Raw genomic sequence first — 18023 nt, 5'->3', positions numbered from 1 at the left:
CTTGTGTTCCCAAAATATTTTACAATATCAAACCTTCATAGTGATTAATATCTAGCAACTGAAGGGATTCATTTTTAAAACTTAGCCCACCAATTTATATTATGCCGCTATATGCGGCATCACCATCTTTTGTGAAACTTTATACTATACAGCTCAGCCTTACAAAAGTCCAGCTCTAAGCCAGTTTTCAAGGCAACGAGCAGTGTTCTCATAAGTGATTTGGGTTTGCTTTGAGAGAAATAAAGCATTTATAAATCCAAATCAGAGAGTAAACTTATGTATAATTACTTTGTAAGACACAGTATGCTTAAATGAATAAATTCACATGCTGTGTAATACATCTATATATATAATTAAATTTTTACAGTGGGGTTAAAAATAAGCATGCATTTATGCATTTCTAACTATGTATTTCAGGAAATTACTTAAATACTCAATGTGAAATCATAAAATGCTGAATTTTAAAAATAATTCTTTATTTTATTTTATTTTCATCCCTAAAGGTATATGCAGTAGAACAAATTCTGATGTTAGAGGACCAGGTTGGTGACCTTCACTAATTTGATGTCTGAGACTTATTAGACATTTTCTTTGCCATGATACTTACTTTTCAAGATTTCTGCATTATAATGTGCTGCAGCAAATTTTATTGTCTCTTCTGTCCTTGTGTTGAGGTTGGGCTGTTCTTTACTGTGCTGCCAGCCTGATTTCCTCAGCTGACATTTGTACATTTTCCAATATTCTGGGTATAGCACAGTCATGAGCTCATCCACGCTGGACACAGATCGCAACTGCTCCTCCAGATCTTTGCCTACATAAGCCTGTCAAAGAAAAATGCAAGATCATTCACTTTCTGGCTTAAAGGATTTGGAAACAGCTGCACTAAAAATCTTGAAATGTTACGAAGGCTATATTACCTAATAAAATGTGTTAACTATTTCTGAATTACTTAATTTTTCTTAGTAAAAATATATTCAGAGTTACACTTTTATAAATTAACACGGGGGTATGTCAAAAAAGTTCATAGAAATGGAATTAAAGGGTGTTACATTGGTGCAAAAATTAAGAAATCCATGCCCAGTTTTTTTTCATAATATGGGTTTTGCATGAATTTTTAAAAAGCCTCCCATGTGCATGGATTTCAAATTTTTCTTGCACCAGGATACATTTTTTTAAATATATCTTTCCATAAACTTTTTGAAGATTAACTCATGCAATTAAAATTTATATTTTATGAAGGCAAAATTATCATGAGAAATAACTTTAAAAAATAAAGGTAGCTTTTATTTAGTTATTTTACATAACTGAGTTTGACAACAGCATCAGATTAAGGTTTGTATTTTGAAACAGTATCCTAAAATTTCCAAAAAATTTTGATCATTCAGCTTTATGCTGCTATGAAAAAGACATTAAATCATTCAAAGGATGCTAAATATGCATACAAAAAGTTAATAGTTTCTATAAGTATATCCAAATATGTAGAACATTTCATGTTATATTAAAGTAGTTACCTTATCTAAGAACAAATTTTTAAATTTTATTCTAAAATTAGGAAAACTGTTTAGCTTCTCTATCTGCAAAATGAAATAAATACAATTTTTATTCTCTATTGACATGATTACCACAGATTTTAAAACTAAATATATAAGTAAATACTTTGGAGATTGATTTTCAGTTTAGTGAGCATAGAAATTAACAGGAGAACTGTTAAAATTTCAAGTAACTTTCCCCCATCTCCCTATGGATTGACGGATGAGGATAAAGAGTCTACATTTATTCTAATGAGTCATAGCTTTTCCTTTCTAATATTTGAAATACAAGATGAACATAATTACCTTAAAATGGAAACAATATTTAATTGAAAGCTTTTCTCACTTTTTTAGTAACCCAAGTTATGATGTTATAGATGATATTGTATTGTATGTTGACAAATATAGAATAATGACATTTTCTTACATTATTACAGAATCTCCTAAAAAATGAGGTAAGGAATTATAAACTGTATTCCTTCCCACTAGACAATTACATTGTGTATGCATGTTGGATTTCTCCTTTCTCCACCAGTTATTTTGTGATTTGAACACATCATTAAATCACTTTAGGTCTAGGTTACAAAGATGCCGATTACCTTCAAAGATTCGATTACCTTCTGGAATATGCAGGGTGAATCTTTACATACAACTATTCAAAATAAAATTCTGTTCAACAGGTGAGGGGACTAATGAAGAGATTTTAGTTTAAATGGAAGTGACAGATTATTTTCTCAGGTTTCTGGATTATTTGCTTATGAAATATCTCCCTAAAAAGAAAATCTCACATTTAACACAAATTCAAGAAACCAAAGTGCTTAAGTATATCAAAGGATTACTGAGAGAAACATCATAAAACTAAAAATTATTTTAAAAATCACACTAGCTGGGGGCTGACACTATAGAGCAGTGGGTTAAAGCCCCGGTCTGCAACGTTGGCATCCCATACAGGCGCCAATTCAAGTCATAGCTGCTCCTCTTCCAATCCAGCTCTCTGCTATGGACTGGGAAAGCAGTAGAAGATGGCCCAAGTCCTTGGGCCCCTGCACCTGCGTGGGAGACCTGGAGGAAGCTCCTGGCTCCTGGCTTTGGATCAGCGCAGCTCCGGTCATTGCAGCCATCTGGGGAGTGAACCAGCAAAAGGAAGACCTCTCTCTCCCTCTCTCTCTGCCTCTTTCTGTGACTCTGCCCTTCAAATAAATAAACACATCTTTAAAGAAAAATCACACTAGGTGAAGCAATGGATATGTAATGTGGTAATCATTGACCATCTATATGTACATCAAATTATCAAATCATAACCCTTAAAAATTCATGCTTTACCAATTATGCCTCAGTAAAATTAGAAAAGTGACACATAGGCATATGTGTGGTCACTGCCACCTGGAGTAAATGTCATAGCTAGTTTTTTGCTAGCTTGTTCTTATTGAACAGCCCCAGAACACAAAGTGCAACAGGAAACTATACAAGTATGTGATTGGAGGGTCCCTGGGACAGTTTGCCCTCCAGTTCAGCAAAGAATAAAGTCAGGCTGTGACTTATGCTGGTGAAACTAATTTCAGAAACAAGTCTGAGTGCTCCTTCTACCCAGAGAAACTGCAATATAGCATTGTTCAACAAGGCAATGAATGATGCATACCAAATCTTAAGTAAGGGGATGGTGATGAAGAGGGACTTTCAAAAATGTTATTTAAAATTTTAAGCCAAATAAATTATCCTTGCACTTTAAAATACAGAAATGAATAATAAGAGTTACAACATTCATATCTGCAAAAGAAAACATGAAGTCCCCAAAGTAGATCAGAGAGAATAACATAAGTGTACAAAACAACATAAGCACACAATTCACACTAGATAAAAATCTAATACACAAAATGATATACTGGTAAAAGACAAACGTTATTATATCTTTAGTGTGCTCGTAGTCTGAAAAAAGGTCTTTATAAAGGAATATAAAAATAAGCTATAATTATTTGTATGGCAGAAAATACCGTAGACAAAAGACAATAACATCGAAACTATTTTTAATATGCACAACAGATGGAAAAGGACTAATAGTCTTAAAATATCACATGAACATGTTAATGAAAAAAACAAACAGGGTCTTCAATAGAAAATGAGTGATATACATGAACTGAATATTCAACAATACAAATAAAATTAGTACTTGCATATAATCATAATATATAATGGCAAAGGTGAAGAAATTGTAATTTTAGTTCTTTACAATTGTGGTGGTAGCAAAAATTTGTGATGGTATTCAAGGAATATGTAGTATTGCTAAATCGAAAGGCCTCTATTACATAACCCATTTTGGAATTAAATTGACTATCTATCTAAAAGATGTATGTGTGTGTATATGTGTGTGTATGCAAATTCATTGTGAGGCTGTATCTCTGAAATTGTGAATATTAAAAAAGCAAGATAATAGTAATGTATTTTATAATAATGTATAGCAAAAACAGAAATCAGCATAAAAAATGTAATGACATTATAAAATTATAGACATAAAATTTAATGTCCATGGAACACTATTTTATGAATAAGTAGGTATGAAATTTGTAGACTAATCAAACAGCTCACAAACATATATAGTATGACTTTTAACAGAAGTTTTATAGATTGCATATATGTGTGTGTGCATGTATATATATATGTATAGTCATACATACATATGCATATCATACATATATTACATATACAAGTATATATACATATATATAGTAATGTATAATTTTAATTGCAAAAGTATGTAGTAAAAAAGTTATCTTCTGCAAACTGTGTGATTAGGATGATTATGTTCATCTATACATTTCTCTTTTAAGTTTTAAGATGAAGATATGTATTTTTTTACAACCTGAACACAAATTTTAAAGTAATTATCTCTGAGCATATTGCAGTTCATATGATTAGCTCTCATTCCAGTCTTTCCTTTATTTTACTGGTCTTATTTTTACATAAAGCATACCTTTCATGTATTCTTTAATTAGTACCAATCATTGGCAGAAGCAGAAGCTATCATAGATAAACAGACTAAAAATGACTTCAAGGGGCAGGCGTTCAGCCCAGAGGTTAAGGCATGAATTCAGACAGCCATGAGTTAAAACACTGATGATCCATATCCAAGAACCTGAGTTTTACACCTAGCTCTGTAATGTAGAGAGGCAGTGGTGATGTCTCAGGCATTTAGATTCCTGCCACCTATGTACCGACCTGGATTGAGTTCTCAGCTCCCAGTTTTGGCCTGGCCAAGTCTTGGCCATTGCATATATTTGGGGGTGAACCAATTGGGAGCTCCCTCTCTCATAAATAGATACTATTTACCAAAAAATGGCTTAGATACTGATTAATTTTTTCCTTAGTTATCATTTTACTCATGTGGAAGAAAAATAAGCTTTACCATCAAAAGACATGATTTTCTTTCTCTTTCTCTTTCTTTCTTTCTTTCTTTTTTTCTTTCTTTCTTTCTTTCTTTCGATAGGCAGAGTGGACAGTGAGAGAGAGAGAGAGAGACAGAGAGAAAGGTTAAAAGACATGATTTTCATCTTGGCTGCTAGCCAAGTTTAACTGGGTAATATCAGACTTTATTTCTTTGAACTTCATTTTAATTTGTAAGATGGAGTATGAATATCTTTCTCATAAAGATTTGTGATGACTCAAATAGACATATGATGTATAACAGAACATTTATATTCAGGTGTGGGATTACCCATTAGTATTACAATGGTAAGGAATAAGAATATAGTATTGAGTTTGTTTTTTTAGATAAATTGAAGCCTTCACATAATTATTAACTGTAAGTCAGTAATGTGTAACTTCTGATGTAGTACTTCTTTAGATCTGTCTTACGCATGTTCATTCTAACAGGCTAGTAATTTAGGGATTGGTCATTGTCAAGGTGAGGGATTGGGCTGTTTCACTGACATCCCAGGAAATAGTTATAGAGCTGTTCAGATAACCAACATCTTAAAGATCTAACCATGGAACCTCCACATTCATTTCCTAGTTTTGAGGAATTTGAAGAATATCCAGTAGCCTTGAATGAGTTTTGTATCAGAGATACCCAAAATCTTTAAGAAGAAATTCTATGCACATGAAAACCAAGTTCCTTATTAATGCCTTCTTGACATTTTATGTGCATCAGTTTTCTAGAACATTGAGGGCATCTGTTTGAATACTATTATATTCCTTTTATTCTCCAAAGTTATGAGTGTCATTTAAAACAGGGAGTAAGTTAAAAATAGATGTTAAGTCTAATAAAAATTTTAATAAATCTAAAAAGGAATCAAACTTTCAATTCCAATTTGGGTGGATCAATCAGGTGATAACAGAAATTATTCTTGGGGCCAGCCTTGTGGCATAATGGACAAAACAATGCAGACATCAAATATGAATTCTGGTTTGTGTCCCAGCTGCTCCACTTCCAATCCAGCTCCTTCTTAATGGCATGAGAAAAGCAGTGGAGGCTGTCCCAAGTACTTGGGGTCTTGCAACCCACTTGGGAGACCTGAATGAAGCTACTGTCTCCTGGGTTCGAACTGGCCCAGCACCGGCCATTACTGCCAACTGGGGAGTGAATCAGGGGATGGAATATCTCTCTCTCTCTCCTCTTCTCTCTGTAACTCTGACTTTCAAATAAAACAAATAAATCTTTTTTAAAAAAGAAATTACTCTTATGTAACTTTCACTTGTATGCAGTAGCGAACAGCAACCTACACAGCATCCAGTGGAGGATTTCGAGATGCTATGCAAGTCAAAGCTGAGTGTACACTCAATGGCAGGAAGTTAACAGAAAATCATCTTAGTAACTCATAGACTTAAAATACATTTTCCTGTGGCCGGCATTGTGGTAAAGATACTTCCTCCAATGCTGCCATCTCATACAGGCACCGGTTTGTGGCCTGGCTGCTCCACTTCAGTTCCAGCTCCTTTCTAATGGCCTGGAAAAAGCAGCAGAAGATGGCCCAAATGCTTGGGCTCCTGCTACCCCTGTGGGAGACCTGGATGAGGCTCTTGGCTCCTGGTTTCATCCTGGTTCAACCATTTGTGTTGCAGCCACTTGGGAGTAAACCAGCAGAAAGAAGCTCACACGCTCTCTCTCTCTCAACTCTTTCAAATAAAAAAAAAAAAAAATCCTTAAAAAATGCATTTCCTTTCTACTTTAACAGGAGTAGGGGACGCACTATCTCTGGTTCTAGAAAACTGCCTGATGAGAAAGATCTTTGGGTTTTCACCTGAACTCAAGACTTCTTTTTAATTATAAAGAGTTGTAAAGTGAGCCCTTAATTTAGGATCATCTACTTTAAATTTTACACACACTGGAAAAGTAGCTTTCCTCTTGCGTTTAGCTTTAACTAGGGCTTGTTCAGATGTTTTTTTGGGAAGACACAAATGCATGTGGATTATACTACCTAGCACAATCCAGGGAGTCAATGTTAAGGACCAAACAGGACTTGGCTCCCCAAACTCACGCAGATGGTTAAGCCTCAAAATCTTAACAATAACAGTTAATGGACTAATGCTAATGGATGACAGATTAGGGTTGAGATTTGATCTAATTTTGGTGGCTAGGAGGTAGGCCAGTGGGGGTGTCTTCATGTCTCTGATGGGTTGCCCTTAGAAGACAGTTCTTATAAGAAGGTTGGTTATTTAAGCTGAGTTACACCTGGCTTCTCCCCAGAACTGATCCTCCACATATGCTCCTCCATCGCCAGAATTCCTAGCAGCGGCAGCCATGTAACAGGTGAACTCCGAGGTTCTTCTGTTTCCTAACATCTGTGCTAGGCAAATTACAAATTTCAAATGTATGAAGGTGCTTTGAAAAGTGTATGGAAAATGCACACTTTCCTTTAAATCCATTTTTTCCTCAAAATTTTTTAAGTACTCTGATAGACTCTAATTATTTGAAAATACATTTTAAAGCAAAAATTGGATTAGGTGGCAGAATGGAGAATGTTTGAGATTTGAGAAATCATAAATATGAAAATTCAAATTATATCCTTTAAAGGAATGAAAAAATTATGTTTTACATGACCTTAACAAATCATTTTACCTAATGTTCAGTGAAGGTGTCAGAGTCAGGATTCTTTCACCCCAGGCCACCCATCATCCATGTCTACACCAACCTGATGTGCCACAGAGAGGTAACCCTGGAAGCAGATATATAAATTGCAGTTTAATATTGGAAGATTTTTGTCTGAGATGTCCTACTGTAAATGTTGGAAATAATGTCATAACAAAATATAGCGTCCTTTATGTCTACTATTAATTATGTAAATTATTATTTATAATAGTCAAGTAACTTTTTTAGTTTGTCAAATGTATGCATTAAGCCAAAAATCAAATATTTATTTTACTGGATCCTAAATATTGGAAGCTCTTAGAAAATACTTTCAATATTCATTTTATATTATGTTACTTTGGAGGAAACTTTTAATTCAATGCTAAATAAACATATTTGTTAAACATCTCTGTATAATCAATGCAATGGGAAACAAGCTACTCTACACACATTTCTTGAACTAAAAATGCAGCACTCTTTATTTGACTTATTTTGGAACGGAATTCACAAAGGAATCTTTGTACAACGACAAAATGATCTCACAAAAATTAATTCTTTTTTCTATTTATGATTAAAAAATACTAAGTAGGTGAAGCCAAAAGTAACACCAACAAAAAACTGTTTAGAGAATACTAAAGAAATTCAAAGGAACTAAAACTTATTAGTATTCCAATATGGGTATCTGTAGAACACTGGTTCTCCAGCAAAGGTGATTTCCTCCCCACTCCCCCAACCACCACCTGCAGTGACCTTTGGTCATGTCTAGAGACATTTTTGGTTTTCAGAACTCTGAGGGTGATGCTAGCACTAACTAATAGAGGCCAGGAATGCTGTAAAACACTCTGCAGTGAACAGGACAATCTCCTACAAGAAAAGAACCAGGCTGGTGCCCTGGGTCACTTGGATAATCCTCTGCCTGTGGCGCCGGCACCCCAGGTTCTAGTCCTGGTTGGGGTGCTGGGTACTAGTCCCGGTTGCTCCTCTTCCAGTCCAGCTCTCTGCTGTGGCCCCAGAATCAGCACAAGGGTAAATAACTAGCAATGGAATTGATGGTTTATGAGGTATGCATATATTTAGCTTTGTAGATATGGCCAAATCATTTTTCCAGGGACTTGTACCAATTAACATTCCTCAGGACTGTCTGTGAGTTCCCTTGTTACATGTCTTTGCCAACAATTAGTACAAAGTGTTAGTTTTAAATTTTCAGTCATTCTAGGGGATGTGATAATACTTTATCATTGTGCTTTTAATGTGCAGTTTTAGATAGCTGATGCTATTGAGTACTTTTTCATATGTTAACTGGATCTTGTGTTTGCATCTTTTAACTGCCAACTCAAAGCTTTTTATTCACTTGTGTTGGCTGACTTGTTTATTATTGATTTGTAAGAGTTCTTAAGGTATTTTGGATATGAAATTTTTTAAAATATTAGTATGTTATGTTGTAAACATCTTTTCCCATTGTGTAACTTTTATTTTCACTCTCTTAACGGTGTTTGTGCTGAACAAAAGTACTCTTTGTTTAAAGTTTTTTTTTTTTTCTTGTTGAAGTGCTTTTTGATGTATTCTTTGAAAAATCTTAAAAGACTCCAAGGTCATGAAAATATTATCCTATTCTATCTTGTTGAAGCTTTATAATTTCACTTTTCACATTTGTACCTACAAGGAACTTAAGAGTTGATTTTTTTTTAGTATAGTGATAGATAACAATCAAGATCCTATTTTTTCTCCTATGTACTTAATCCAGCACCAGGTATTGAGAAGCCTCTCCTCTAACCACACCGCGTGACTTGTCCCTCTGCTGTGAATCACATCACTATATATGCTGGGTCTATTTAAGAACCCTTTGATTTGTTTCAGCGGTCAGATGTCCACTTTACCGCAGTATCATGCTATAACAGCTTCCTCATTGACCTCAGTATTAAGCATATCTTTGGGTTTATACCTGTGGTGTCCCAAATTTTAATCATATCATTGATTAAATAACAAATTTTGGAATTTCATTTCCTTCCTCTTCTAAGACTAATTTTAAATATGGCAATTGAAAACATTTGAGGTAGTTGATGGAACTACATAATGTATGTTAAATGCACAAGAACACCTACAGCTTCATTTGTTGCTATTCCAGAAGTCCTTAAAAAAAAAAAAAAGATTCACTTATTTATTTGAGAGACAGAGAGGCAGAGAGGGAGGTCTTCCATCTGCTGGTTCAATCCCCAAATGGGTGCAAAGGCTGGAGCTGGACCAATCTGAAGCCAGGAGCCAGGAGCTTGGGGCCCAAGCACTTGGGCCATCTTTCACTGCTTTCCCAGGCCATAAGCAGGCAGCTGGATCAGAAGTGGAACAGCTACGACTTGAACTGGCACCCATATGGGATGCTAGTGCTGCAGATGTAGGTTTAACCTACTATGACACAGCATTGGTCCCTGGAAGTTCTTGCTTTAATAACTTTGTTGTGGAAAGTTGCAGGTGACATCTAATTATCTTCACTACCTTTTTTCCCCTCTTTCACAATGCATCCTTTACACACTTCCTGAAGTTAAATTCTGATCTGTTATTTCATTCTTGAAAAATGCCGCTTGGTATCCCATTAACTGATGTATAAAGCCAATATACATTATGGAAGTCCTAGAAAGTTTTATATAGGCATAGATAATGATAATAATAATAATAATAATACCCTCAAGCTTATGGTTCCCCATTTATAAAATGTATAATAGAAATGCACCTTATAAAAGCTGCTGTGTTGGGCTGGCTATGGGCTAAGTCTCTGCCTGTGGCGCCTGCATCCCAAATGGATGTTGGTTTGTGTCCTGGCTGCTCCTCTTCTGATCCTCTGATCCTGCTCTCTGCTTACAGCCTGGGAAAGCATTGGAAGATAGTCCAAGTGCTTGGGACTCTGCATCTGCATAGTAGACCCAGAAGAAGCTCCTGGTTCCTGGCTTTAGATTGGCTCAGCTCCAGCCATTGCATCCAGAAGACTTTTCTCTCTGTCTCTTCTTCTCTCTGTCTGTAACTCTACCTTTCACATAAATAAATAAAATCTTTAAAAATTAAAAAAATATATTTAAATACTTTTTAAAAAGCTGTGGTATGCATAAAGACGTTAATACCTGTATATAGGAAGAAAGTGTGTATACTAGGTTGTCACCTAACTCTAACAAAATATTTTAAATAAATAGCAAAGAAAGGAAAACATTGTAATTTTATGAATTTTAATAAATGACTATTATAAACCAAGGAATGTTCTAAGCATGCTATTTGTAAATAAAGTCTCTCCTTTTATGGAGTTACACCTAAAAATTATATATATATATATATATATATGATAGATAATATAATAATATTTTTGGTTAAAAAGAATTTGTAAATTTTAAGGCATATCTGTTCTGTATACTGCAGTTAATTACAGATGAATTTATTGTTGCTTATGTGCTTCTGTGTCTAAGGGATTCCAGATTCCTCACTAAAGTGGCACGGAGAAGAATTTGTTGCTATGAAACAATGTTGTGTAAAACAAAGTCGAATTATTTAACCAGAAGAACTGAGCCTGAAAACACAAAGAAATTCCATCTTGCATTCTTACTACCCTTGGGCTATTAAATTTCTTTTTACAATTAAAATCTATTTAAGAACTTATTTCAAAGTAGCAAAAGTAAATATGCTTTTCTTTATTTCTTTACTCATCTACTTATATTCCATGGCACTGATTTTGGAACATAATTGCTCTCTCTCTCTCTCTCTCTCTCTCTGTGTGTGTGTATGTGTGTGTGTGGGGAACCGCAGGCTGGCCACCTGTGGGAACCTCCTCTACATGGTTTGCAGCAATCGGTCGACCACAAGGCCTACGAAAACAACCAGGTGAAACAGATGAAACAGAATGGACTCTGCATAAACAGCTAGGAAGAACCAGGTGAAACAGATGAACTTTCAACCTGAGGCTATATGCGCCCTTTCATCTGATTGGACGATATCAGCATAAAGGGACATTGGGATCTGGGCGGGCGGGCGCAGTCGCCGTTGCCCCTCCTCTTCTTTTCTCCTCTCCCCACTTTCCTTCTGCCCCCACAAGTAAAAGTTCCTTGAGAACCGAGAAAGAGTGAAAGTTCCTGATGAACAGTGACCGTGTCGTGACTGCGTTGGACCCTCGCTGGTGAGGGTCTGACAGTGTGTGTTTGTGTTATGTGTTGATGGATGGTTGGAGTACACTGAGGATATGTTCTTAGTAAATAAGCAACCTGGAAAAATATCCAATGATTACTACCATTTTAATTCATCATCAAGGATTTGGAAAATTTTTCTGAAGTCAGTATCATTTAGTTTTGGGGAAAGCACTTTGAGGAAACTACAGACACCTCCATTTCAGGCCAAGTACTGCTAGATCCCTAACTACTTATTTTGGGAACAACATTGCTTGATGTTGTACAGTGTCAAGGCTGCTTTATGTAAAAATTCAACCTACAATATATTTCTCAATTTTGTGTTATTCAGACTTCTGAATTAATAATCATTTCCTCTATGCAACTTAACTTCTATATTTTAGCCGATGCATAAATTTACAAATAATATTACTTGCAGGGTTAGCATCGAGGAAGAAGAAATTAAAAAAAAAATACCAATGGAGTCATGTTACAAAAATCCGAAAGACTCCATTGAGAGCCTATTGGAACTCATAAAAGAGTTTGGTAAGGTGGCAGGATATAAAATCAATACACAAAAATCAATAGCCTTTGTATACAACAGACAATGGCATGGCTGAGAAAGAACTTTTAAATCAGTCCCATTCACAATAGCTCCAAAAAGAATTAAATACCTTGGAATAAACTTAACCAAGGATGTAAAAGATGTCTATGATGAAAATTACAAAATGCTAAAGAAAGAAATAGAAGAGGACATTAAAAATCAAAAACACCTTCCATGTTCATGGATTGGAAGAATCAACATCATCAAAATGTCCATTACTAGCAAAAGCAATTACATATTCAATGTGATCCCAATCAAAATACCAATGACACTCTTGCAAAATCCAGAAAAAAAACTGTGCTAAAATTCATATGGAAGCAAAAGAGATTCCAAATAGCTAAAGCATTTTCTACAACAAAAACAAAGCTGGACGCATCACAATACCAGATTTCAAGATATACTACAGGGAAGTTATAATCAAAACAGCCTGGTAGTGGCACAAAAACAGACATGTAGACAAATGAAACAGAATAGAAACACCAGAAATCAATCCATGCATCCTTTGACAAAGGAGTTAAAATCAATTCCTGGAGCATTGACAGTCTCTTCAACAAACAGCCCTGGGAAAACTGGATCTCTGCATGCAGAAGTATGAAACTAGACCCTTATCTTACACCTCACAAAAAAATCCACTCAAAATGGATCAAAGATCTAAATCTAGGATTGGATACCATGAAATTACTAGAGAACATTGGGGAAACTCTGCAAGGCACTGTTATAGGCAAAGACTTCTTGGAAAAGACCCCAGAAGCACAGGCAATCAAAGCCAAATTTGACACATAATATTACATCAAGCTAAGAAGATTCTGCACTTCAAAAGTAACACTTAGCAACATGAAGAGGCAACTGACAGATTGGGAAAAAAAAATTTGCAAATTATGCAACTGATAAAAGAGTTAACATCCAGAATCTATAAAGAGCTCAAGAAATTCAACTAACTGAGCACCATAGGAGAAACCTATTGAAGTGAAATGGACACTATAAGAAACAATGACTTGATCAGCCCTTGTCCTGACTGTTGATGTACAATGTAATACTTTATCCCTTTTAGTATTTTTTTTTGTTCTAGTACTATTGGTTGAACTCTGTAATTAACACACAATTATTCTTAGGTGTTTAAATTTTAACTGAAAAGTGATCCCTGTTAAATATAAGAGTGGGAATAAGAGAGGGAGGACAATTTGGGACATGCTCAATCGGATTTGCCCCAAATGGTGGAGTTAGAGTGTGCCAGGGGATTCCAATACAATCCCATCAAGGTGCATTTACCAATGCCATCTCACTAGTCCAAGTGACAAATTTCAGTTCACAATTGATCACACTGATAGGTCTAAGAGTGAAAGGGATCACACAAACAAGACTAGTGTCTACGAATACTAACTGATAGAATCAAAAAGGGAGAGAACGATCCAACATGGAAAGCAGGATACACAGCAGGTTACATAGCAGACTCATAGAATGGCAGATGTCCTAAATAGCACTCTGGTCTCAGAATCAGCCCTTAAGGCATTCGGATATGGCTGAAAAGCCCATGAGAGTATTTTAGGCATGGAAAGCCAAGACACTCTGGGAAAAAAAAAATCTAAATGAAAGATCTCTGGGAGTGAGATCCCAGTGGAAAGAATGGGGCCATCAAAGAAGGAGGTACCTTTCTCTGAAGGGAGGAGAGAACTTCCACTTTGACTATGACCCTGTCGGAATAAGATCGAAGTTGGCGAATCAAAAGCCTTCCATAGCCTTGGCAACTCATGACTAGAGCCTAGGGAGATTAGTGACGCCATAAACAAGAGTGTCAATAGTTAAGTCAACAACAGGAGTCACTGTGTACTTACTTCTCATGTGGGATTGTCTTTGATGTGTTGTCCAATGTGAAGTAATGCTATAACTAGTACTGAAACAGTATTTTACATTTTGTGTTTCTATGTGGGTGCAAACTGATGAAATCTTTACTTAATATATACTAAATAGATCTTCTGTATATAAAGATAAATGAAATTGAATCTTGATGTGAATGGAATGGGAGAGGGAGCGGGAGATGAGAGGGGTGCGAGTGGGAGGGAAATTATGAGGGGGGGGGAAGCCATTGTAATCCAAAAGCTGTACTTTGGAAATTTATATTTACTAAATAAATGCTTCTAATAAAAAAAAAAGAAATTCAATATCAACAACAACAACAAAAAACAATCCAGTTAAGAAATGGGCAAAGGATTGGAGTGGGCTTTTTTTTTTTCTTTTCTTTTTGATAGGCAGAGTGGATAGTGAGAGAGAGAGACAGAGAGAAAGGTCTTCCTTTTTTTTGCCGTTGGTTCACCCTCCAATGGCCGCTGCGGCCGGCGCATCGCGCTGATCCGAAGCCAGGAGCCAGGTCCTTCTCCTGGTCTCCCATGCGGGTGTAGGGCCCAAGCACTTGGGCCATCCTCTGCTGCCTCCCCGGGCCATAGCAGAGAGCTAGCCTGGAAGAGGGGCAACCGGGATGGAATCCGGCACCCCAACCGGGACTAGAACCCGGTGTGCCGGCGCCGCAAGGCGGAGGATTAGCCTGTTAAGCCACGGCGCTGGCCTGGAGTGAGCATTTTTGAAGAGAGGAAATTCAAATGGCCAACAGACACTTGAAAAAATGCTCAGGATCACTAGCCATCAGGGAAATGCAAATCACAATCACAATGAGGTTTCACCTCACGTCAAATGGAATGGCTCTTATACAGAAATCAAGAAACAACAAGTGCTGGCGAACATGTGGGGGAAAATGTACCCTAATCCACTGGTGGTGGGAATGTAAACTGGTGCGTCCACTGTGGAAGACAGTACAGAGATACCTCAGAAATCTGAATATAAATCTACCATATGATCAAGCCATCCCATTCCTGGGAATTTACCCAAACAAAAAAAAAAAAACCAGCATATAAAAGAGTTCTCTGTACCCTCATGTCCATTGCAGCACAATTCACAGTAGCTAAGATATGGAATCAACCCAGAGTTCCATCAGCTGTTGACTGGCTAAAGAAATTATGGTATCCCTATGGAATATTCCTATGTTTAAAAAAAAAAAAGAAAAAAGGAATCCTGTCTTTTGCAACAAAATGGACACAACTGGAAACCATTATACTTAGTGAAATAAGCCAGTGCCCAAAAGACAGGTACCATGTTTTCCCTGAGGTAACTAATAGAGTACCTAAAATGTAATATATTGGAGTGAAATTGACATTTTGAAAGTCAATGATTGTTTACAGCCCTTGTCTCTGCTGTTAAGGACCAATTTTTTTTTTCTTCAAACTCCTTGTTGAACTCCTTTACTTAATGTAGGATTAACTTTACGATCATTAAATAAACTGAAAGTAGATTGCTCTAAAAATTAAAGAATGGGAATGAGAGAGGGAGGGGGAAGAAGGGTTGCAGCATGGCAGCGGGAGGGAAGTTAGGGTGGGAAGTATCACTATGTTCCTAAATCTGTATATATGAAATACATGAAACGTGTCACTTACATAAAATTTTAAAAAAAGAAAAAAAATCCATGTCTCTCTATTACTCCTCCCACCCCCTAGTGCCTGCTATTATAACTAACTTTTCATGGCATCTCCTATAACATTATCCCAAATGTTTGTGTTCTCAGGCTTCAGTAATATTCTCCTTTCTTTCTTCTTATACTCTTTTCTTAATATCCTCATCTATTCCCAACTCCCCCCCCCATCATGCTACTGACCAAAATGCATATATCTAGCACCAACTTTTAAAAAATATGTATTTATTTGAAAGGCAGAGTTATAGAGAGGCAGAGGCAGAGAAAGAGAGGTGTTTCATCCACTGGTTCACTCCCTAAATGGCCATAGAGGCTGGAGCTGGGCTGACCTGAAGCCAGGAGCCAGAGGCTTCCTCCAGGTCTCCCACGTGGGCACAGGGGCCCAAGTACTTGGGCCATCTTCTACTGCTTTCTCAAGTCATAGCAGAGTGCTGGATCAGAAGTGGAGCAGCTGGGAATGGGACTGGTGCCCATATCAGATGCCACTTTACCAGCTATGCCACAGTGCTGGCCCCTTAGGCCAAATTTTTACCCAAAGACATCTGCCACTCATTTTCTCAAGATCTCATTCTTACCATATATAAAATGAAATTCATTATTTTCTTCTCAAAATTAATTCCTTCTCTGTTTTGCCACCTAATTAAACCTTTTTTAAACAGTTTCTCATTCAAGAGTCTGGGAATTAAATTTAGTATCTCACTTTCCCTTACTCTGAAATAGAATTTATCAGCAAGTCCTAATCATCTTAGTGCTAAAATACAACAGTTTTTTCTTCTTGTCAACTGCAAACCTCCTAGTTTAAGCTAGCATCCCCTCCAGCCTTATTCACTGCATTACCCTTATAATTGGACTTTTCAGTCACTCTGTTGATCCTCTAATGGTCTCCCATGCACAAATCATAGGAATCCTTGGTAAGCAATCACTGAGTGATGCTGCTTCCCTGCTTAATCTGCTTCATTGCTTTACCATTGTTCTTCAAACAAAATCTCTGAATAGTCAGAGGCCTTGAATGATCTGGCTCCTCTTAATTCTCTATTCTCTCCAATTTCAAATCACACCATTCGTGTCCTTACTCATAGAACTTCACTGTCTCCAAAACTACACACCATTTCAAGCTTAAAATAGTAGGAAAATTTGTTTGCTTTCCTGTAATTACACTACCTTGGCACTACACGTGTCTGGTGCCTTCTCTTCAGTAAGTTTTCAACTTAATTGTCAAATAATTGTTTCCCTCATGGCATTTCAGACATTATAAGCATCACCTTATTTATTCTTAAGCTTATTTATTCTCTTGTTTATTTTGTTGCTTACTCTATACACCTCTCTTGTAACACTAGGCATACAATAGTCAGTGAAGGGATAAATGAAATAACAGGATAGGCATAGGAATTCTCTTTATTCTTCATTTCACAGAATAACTATATAAAATAAAAGTAAAATATTAAGAATATTTAGGCCGGCGCCGTGGCTTAACTGGCTAATCCTCCGCCTTGTGGCGCTGGCATACCGGGTTCTAGTCCCGGTTGGGGCGCCGGATTCTATCCCGGTTGCCCCCTTCCAGGCCAGCTCTCTGCTATGGCCCAGGAAAGCAGTGGAGGACGGCCCAAGTGCTTGGGCCCTACACCCGCATGGGAGACCAGGAGAAGCACCTGGCTCCTGGCTTCGGATCAGCGCGATGCACTGGCCGCAGCAGCCATTGGAGGGTGAACCAACGGCAAAAAGGAATACCTTTCTCTGTCTCTCTCACTATCCACTCTGCCTGTAAAAAAAAAAAAAGAATATTTAAAGGTAATTTACCTCAAATCTTATTAAAATTGCCAACAAAAATAATTATTTATAATTATGGATTCATTTTCTTAAGTTGTCTAAGGTTACATTTGAGAAGTTACTACCTGTTTAGTCTGAATCAGGAAACAATAAACACAATCTTCTTTTTAGAAAACACACTGAACAAATAGTAAAATATTTGCATTTACCTTATTATTTCACTATCTGAATACCCAACCTCTTCAACTAGGTTAACAGTAAAATAGAAAACTGGAAATTTTCATACTCAAAATAAAAGTAGTTGACTATTAAAAAAAGTTTTAAAATTTTCTGATTTTATAAAATGTAAGAGAGAAAGAAAAGAAAGAAAAAGAAGTAGAGGGTGGAGGACAGAGGAAAGAAAGAAAAA

The 18023-nt window shown here is 36.5% G+C and overlaps 1 protein-coding gene across 2 annotated transcripts in view; it reads right to left on the bottom strand.

Annotated features, from left to right (window-relative positions):
• Positions 1-18023, bottom strand: part of VEGFC (vascular endothelial growth factor C) — a 102951-nt gene that overhangs the window by 30418 nt on the left and 54510 nt on the right. The window contains exons 1-2 of one of the 2 annotated variants that reach the window (XM_062213456.1): positions 7582-7675; positions 608-821 (exon numbers count right to left, since the gene is read on the bottom strand). In XM_062213456.1, coding sequence (XP_062069440.1) covers positions 608-761 — 154 coding nt within the window. In that variant the 5' untranslated portion in view covers positions 762-821; positions 7582-7675. Of the gene's footprint in view, positions 1-607; positions 822-7581; positions 7676-18023 lie in introns of those variants that run through there. The other variant, XM_062213455.1, reaches the window with a different exon arrangement.

This window comes from Lepus europaeus, chromosome 16, assembly GCF_033115175.1.
Source record: "Lepus europaeus isolate LE1 chromosome 16, mLepTim1.pri, whole genome shotgun sequence".
NCBI lineage: Eukaryota > Metazoa > Chordata > Mammalia > Lagomorpha > Leporidae > Lepus > Lepus europaeus.
The sequence above is the reverse complement of the archived record's forward strand: the minus strand, read 5'-3'. Positions and strand labels throughout refer to the sequence as shown.